Source organism: Procambarus clarkii, chromosome 26 (genome assembly GCF_040958095.1).
Source record: "Procambarus clarkii isolate CNS0578487 chromosome 26, FALCON_Pclarkii_2.0, whole genome shotgun sequence".
Classification (NCBI taxonomy): Eukaryota; Metazoa; Arthropoda; class Malacostraca; order Decapoda; family Cambaridae; genus Procambarus; species Procambarus clarkii.
The window spans coordinates 19,876,837-19,884,128 of record NC_091175.1 but is presented as its reverse complement, the minus strand read 5'-3'; the positions used below and the strand labels follow the sequence as shown (position 1 = coordinate 19,884,128).

General features: G+C 48.9%; 1 protein-coding gene across 1 annotated transcript in view; it reads right to left on the bottom strand.

The window, feature by feature from the left end:
• Positions 1–4,359, bottom strand: part of LOC138368821 (SUMO-interacting motif-containing protein 1-like) — an 18,364-nt gene extending 14,005 nt beyond the window's left edge. The window contains exon 1 of the mRNA XM_069331523.1: positions 4,262–4,359. Coding sequence (XP_069187624.1) covers positions 4,262–4,359 — 98 coding nt within the window. The remainder of the gene's footprint in view (positions 1–4,261) is intronic.
• Positions 4,360–7,292: the final 2,933 nt, after the last annotated feature.

Below are 7,292 nucleotides of genomic sequence, written 5' to 3'. Positions count from 1 at the left end.
TCCAGGTATACCCAAAGGCTCAAGGTGGCGGTAAAAATCCAGTACTCGAACCGTAAAATGGACGTCCCGGGTCTGTTCAGCGGATCTTGTCATCACTGTTACCCTGGTAGCCACCATCACCTCCACCACTATCACCACTATCACCATCACCACCACCACCTCCACCTCTATCACCATCACCACCACCACCTCCACCTCTATCACCATCACCTCCACCAATATCACCACTATCACCATCACCACCACCACCTCCACCTCTATCACCATCACCACTATCACCATCACCACCACCACCTCCACCTCTATCACCATCACCACTACCACCACTATCACCATCACCACCACCACCTCCACCTCTATCACCATCACCACTATCACCATCACCACCACCACCACCTCCACCTCTATCACCATCACCACCACCACTATCACCACTATCACCATCACCACCACCACCACCTCCACCACTATCACCATCACCACCACCACTATCACCACTATCACCATCACCACCACCACCTCCACCTCTATCACCATCACCACCACCACTATCACCACTATCACCACCACCACCTCCACCACTATCACCATCACCACCACCACTATCACCACTATCACCATCACCACCACCACCACCACCACTACCACCTTCACCACCATCACCACTATCACCACCACCACCACCACCACCACTATCACCATCACCACCACCACTATCACCATCACCACCACCACCACCACCACCACTACCACCTTCACCACCATCACCACTATCACCACCACCACCACCTCTATCACCATCACCACCACCACTATCACCATCACCACCACCATCACCACCACCACTACCACCTCCACCACCACCACTACCACCTTCACCACTATCACCACCACCACCACCACCACCACTATCACCATCACCACCACCACTATCACCACCACCACCACCACCACCTCCACCACCATCACCACCACCACTATCACCACCGTGCGGAAGTCTACACTTAAGTGTCACAATCAACCGAAAAAAAAATAACATAGATGCTAGAAAGTATGACTAATAAATGTAAGAACCAGAGACAGACAGACGGAGAAAGGTGGACAGAGAAGTAACCGAAAGTGGAATGGGGTCTGAAAGGTATGTTTGGGATGGGGGGGGTTGGAGAGGGGGAGAGGGGGGGGGGTGAGAAAGCCCATGGTCTGTGAGGATCCTCACAGTGTTTGATGGTCAATATTAGCGCGAGGGAAGGGGAGGGGGGGGGGGGGAATAATAGCCCCAGGAAGGGGGGGGGTTATTTTGGGTGAGAGGTGAGGTGGGGAGTAAGGGAGGGTGGGGGGAGAGAGAGGGGTTTTAGGGGGGGGGGGTTGGAGGGGGTTTTAGGGGGGGCTGTGAGAAGGGGGGGGGGGGAGTGTTGTCTTACTAAAAGCAACCGTTCTCTCGCACTCACTGCAACGTGTAGGGGTGTGGATACTCACTCACCCACCCACTCACTCACTCACTCACTCACTCACTCACTCACTCACTCACTCACTCACTCACTTGTAACACCACCCTTAAGTGTACCGCCACTCTAAAATGCACCACTATAATGGAACGCTAAACTAATAATGTAAACACTACTTATCCTGAGTAACACTTCCCCATTGGTTGCACTTGGTAACACTGTTATGGGCTGACATATGATGGTTACACCGGGACTACAAAGTACACTGCCAACAAGGAGATGCTAACACAGGATGAAATACGCTGCCACCATCTGCCTTTGACCATTGAAACTATATCAAGCAACGAGGCAAGAAACATTGCTTGACTTGGAGAGTACTTTCTATGACTGTCATTAATTATGAAAACGGTTGTCAGCCACTATATCCAAAAGGCTAAGAGGATTCAACAATTGACACAGACGGGAAATTTAACATGATTTATTAAAGACCAAAATTATGTCAATCACCACTTATAAATCCTACTCTAACACTGGCAAAAAGTTAAGAAATTTGGACATGGAACAAAAACTCAGAGATCACACACATTACCTTAAGATATCTGTCTCTCCCTGGCTGAGATGATCTTCACAGCCCTCTCTGGACCCCGGTGTCCCGCACTCTGTGTTCCCTAAGTCCCTAAAGGACCTCTATATAAAACCCCCACAGGGGGAGGGGGAGATCTGCTGTTGCTACCCACCAAGAGTGTACAAACACTCAAGAAATATTTCAAAAAGCTTGTTTGACATTCACCATACACTCTTCAAGAGAGGAGTTATTAATTACATGTGACTGACCTCTGACCTGGCCAAAAGGGGGAGATCCAGGGATGTTTACACATAAGAATCTGGAGTCTAATTTCCTTGCATGAAATATTACATACTTGAAACAATGCTGACTAAGACTAACCCAGGAATTTTTTTAATATACAAGATGAACCGGAGGTCATCTGGGCTGACCTCTTGAAGAAGGCTTCCCTGGGTGTGAACTCTAAAGGGGGGGGGGGAGGTCCTGGGTGTTACACACTCACTCACTCACTTACTCACCCACTCACTCACTCACTCACTCACCCACTCACTCACTCACTCACTCACTCACTCACTCACTCACTCACTCACTCACTCACTCACTCACTCACTCACTCACTCACTCATGTCATCAAGTTGTTGTTGATGGCTCCAGATGCCAGACTCATGTTTACTCTTATGGTCCATCATCAGCTGCTGATAGAGGCCCTCTCACCACACACACTCACCAGACGCACTTACCAGACGCACTCACCAGCCTCACCACGAACTCACCAGCCTCACCACACACTCACCAGCCTCACCACACACTCACCAGCCTCACCACACACTCACCAGCCTCACCACACACTCACCAGCCTCACCACACACTCACCAGCCTCACCACACACTCACCAGCCTCACCACACACTCACCAGCCTCACCACACACTCACCAGCCTCACCATTCATGTTTAGATGTAGAATGCTGTTAATGCAATTTGCAATATAGCTGATATAAGCATAATGATACCAGGAGAATATATCATATTTACCTATGAGTCAATATGGGAGTTATATAAGGGGATCGAACACGCTGCCTTAGACTTCTCAGGCACACACACACTACCGTCTGAAGGATGGTGAGCTTAGTGCCTGGAGAGTTTTCCAGGGACGCGAGTTCGAGCCCATTGTATAATAGCAACGTTGTTTCACGAGTCCTATAAATTTGTCAACTATCTTACTATCGTTCTCTCACCAGTCAGTTACCTCACTATCATTCTCTCACCAGTCTGTTACCTCACTATCGTTCTCTCACCAGTCAGTTACCTCACTATCATTCTCTCACCAGTCTGTTACCTCACTATCGTTCTCTCACCAGTCAGTTGCCTCACTATCATTCTCTCACCAGTCTGTTACCTCACTATCGTTCTCTCACCAGTCAGTTGCCTCACTATCATTCTCTCACCAGTCTGTTACCTCACTATCGTTCTCTCACCAGTCAGTTACCTCACTATCATTCTCTCACCAGTCTGTTACCTCACTATCGTTCTCTCACCAGTCAGTTACCTCACTATCATTCTCTCACCAGTCAGTTGCCTCACTATCGTTCTCTCACCAGTCAGTTGCCTCACTATCGTTCTCTCACCAGTCAGTTACCTCACTATCATTCTCTCACCAGTCAGTTACCTCACTATCATTCTTGTCTAGCTCTCAGTTTCCTGCAGCTTACCAGTTATTGGGGACCCCGCCCACACTTCCACCCACTCCACGCCCACACCTTCACCCCCACCCCGCCCACACCTCCACCCACTCCACGCCCACACCTTCACCCCCACCCCGCCCACACCTCCACCCACTCCACGCCCACACCTTCACCCCCACCCCGCCCACACCTCCACCCGCACCCCGCCCACACCTCCACCCCCACCCCGCCCACACCTCCACCCCCACCCCGCCCACACCTCTACCCCCATCCCGCCCACACATCCACTCCCACCCCGCCCACACCTCCACTTAACACCCCCCACCCCCACACCACGCCCATATTAATGCCCACACGAGTGCAGGCGCCATTATCAAGCTGACCATTCTCCAGTTCGCCCGCCCATCTCCACCACACCCACGTTGACCCTTGACCTGAGAGGAGAGACTTTTTCTGCTGACCTATCTCCCACCCACCCTCCCACGCGCCCCACCCACCCTCCAACCCTCCCACGCACCCATCCCATCCAGTGTTTAGATCCAGCCGCGGTACCCATAGTCAGTAATTACCTGCACTTGAGAGCAGGTATTAATGGACTGGCCGCCCACGCCGCCCTGGGGCGGGCGCCGCGCCCACGCCATTCTTGGTGGGCGTGGATAGGGGCCATTGTGGCGTGGATAGCAGGGATGGTGATTGCACAAGTGTGGACAGGACTAGTGGTTGTGGTAGTTACCAAGTCGTCCTAAACTATCCTGGGACTCTCCTGGGACTATCCTGGAGACTATCGTGGAATAGTGTGTGTGTGTGTGTGTGTGTGTGTGTGTGTGTGTGTGTGTGTGTGTGTGTACTCACCTAGTTTTGTTTGCGGGGGTTGAGCTCTGGCTCTTTGGTCCCGCCTCTCAACTGTCAATCAACTAATGTACAGGTTCCTGAGCCTACTGGGCTCTATCATATCTACATTTGAAACTGTGTATGGAGTCAGCCTCCACCACATCACTTCCTAGTGCATTCCATTTGTCAACTACTCTGACACTAAAAAATTCTTTCTAATATCTCTGTGGCTCATTTGGGCACTCAGTTTCCACCTGTGTCCCCTAGTGCGTGTGCCCCTTGTGTTAAACAGCCTGTCTTTATCAACCCTGTCAATTCCTCTGAGAATCTTGTACGTGGTGATCATGTCCCCCCTAACTCTTCTGTCTTCTTGCGACGTGAGGTTTAATTCCCGTAGTCTCTCCTCGTAGCTCATACCTCTCAGCCCGGGTACTAGTCTGGTGGCAAGCCTTTGAACTTTTTCCAGTTTGGTCTTATGCTTGACTAGATATGGACTCCATGCTGGGGCTGCATACTCCAGGATTGGTCTGACATAGGTGGTATACAAAGTTCTGAATGATTCCTTGCACAAGTGTCTAAATGCCGTTCTTATGTTAGCTAACCTGGCATATGCTGCTGATGTTATCCTCTTGATATGGGCTTCAGGGGATAGGTTTGACGTGATATCAACCCCCAGATCTTTCTCTCTCTCTGACTCGTGTAGAATTTCATCTCCCAAATGATACCTTGTAACTGGCCTCCTGCTCCCTACACCTATCTTCATTACATTACATTTGCTTGGGTTAATCTCTAACAACCATTTGTTCGACCATTCCTTTAGTTTGTCTAGATCTTCTTGAAGCCTCAAGCAGTCCTCCTCTGTCTTAATCATTCTCATAATTTTGGCATCGTCAGCAAACATTGAGAGGAATGAGTCTATACCCTCCGGGAGATCGTTAACGTATATCAGAAACAGGATAGGCCCGAGTACAGAGCCCTGTGGGACTCCACTGGTGACTCCACGCCAATCTGAGGTCTCACCCCTCACCGTAACTCTTTGCTTCCTATTGCTTAGGTATTCCCTTATCCACTGGAGCACTTTACCACTTACTCCTGCCTGTCTCTCCAGCTTATGTACCAGCCTCTTATGGGGGACTGTATCAAAGGCTTTCCGTCAGTCCAAAAAAAGGCAGTCTGCCCAGCCTTCTCTTTCTTGCTTAATCTTTGTCACCTGATCGTAGAATTCTATTAAGCCAGTAAGGCAAGATTTACCTTCCCTGAACCCATGTTGGTGATTTGTCACGAAGTACCTTCTCTCCAGATGTGTTACCAGGTTTTTTCTCACGATCTTCTCCATCACCTTACATGGTGTACAAGTTAAGGACACTGGCCTGTAGTTCAGTGCCTCTTGTCTGTCATCCTTTTTGTATATTGGGACTACATTAGCCGTCTTCCATATTTCTGGTAGGTCTCCTGTCTCCAGTGACCTACTATACACTATGGAGAGTGGCAAGCAGAGTACCTCTGCACACTCTTTCAATACCCATGGTGAGATCCCGTCTGGACCAACAGCCTTTCTCACATCCAGATCCAACAGGTGTCTCTTGACCTAATCTCTCGTAATTTCGATCCCTTCCAAGGCCGCCTGGTTTACTGCCCCCTCTCCTAGCACAGTGACCTCACCATGTTCTATTGTGAAGACCTCCTGGAACCTCTTGTTGAGTTCCTCACACACCTCTTTGTCATTCTCTGTATACCTGTCCTCGCCTGTTCTAAGTTTCAATACCTGTTCTTTCACTGTTGTTTTCCTCCTGATGTGACTGTGGAGTAACTTTGGATCGGTCTTGGCTTTGCTTGCTATATCATTTTCATAACTTTTCTCTGCTTCCCTTCTCACACTAACATACTCATTCCTGGTTCTTTGGTATCGCTCTCTGCTTTCTGGTGTTCAGTTATTCCGGAAGTTCCTCCATGTCCTTTGCATGTCGTCCTTCGCAGATGACACAAAAATCAGCATGAAAATTACCTCTGCTGAAGACATTGAAAAACTACAAGCAGATGTCAACAAAGTTTTCGATTGGGCAACAGAAAATAACATGATGTTTAACAGTGATAAATTTCAGGTACTCAGGTACGGCAAAAATGAGGATCTGAAACATAATACAGGGTACAAAACACAATCGAATCTTCCCATAGTAGAAAAACAGCATGTCAAGGATTTGGGAATAATGATGTCCGACGATCTAACGTTTAGGGAGCATAACCAAGCAAATATTGCGTCAGCCAGAAAGATGATAGGATGGATTACGAGAACTTTTAAATCCAGGGATCCCATCACAATGGTTGTACTCTTCAAGTCACTTGTGCTGTCCCGTCTCGAGTACTGCTCAGTACTCACTTCCCCCTTCAGAGCAGGAGAGATTGCTGAAATAGAGGGAATACAGAGAACATATACGGCACGCATAGACGAGATAAAACACCTAAATTATTGGGATCGTCTCAAAGCTCTCCAAATGTACTCTCTAGAAAGGAGACGAGAGAGATACCAAATAATATACACATGGGAAATACTGGAGGGTCAGGTCCCAAATCTACACAGTAAAATAACAACGTACTGGAGTGAACGATATGGAAGAAAATGCAAGATTGAACCTGTGAAGAGCAGAGGTGCCATAGGCACAATCAGAGAGCACTGTATAAACATCAGAGGTCCGCGGTTGTTCAACGTCCTCCCAGCGAGCATAAGAAATATTGCCGGAACAACCGTGGACATCTTCAAGAGAAAACTGG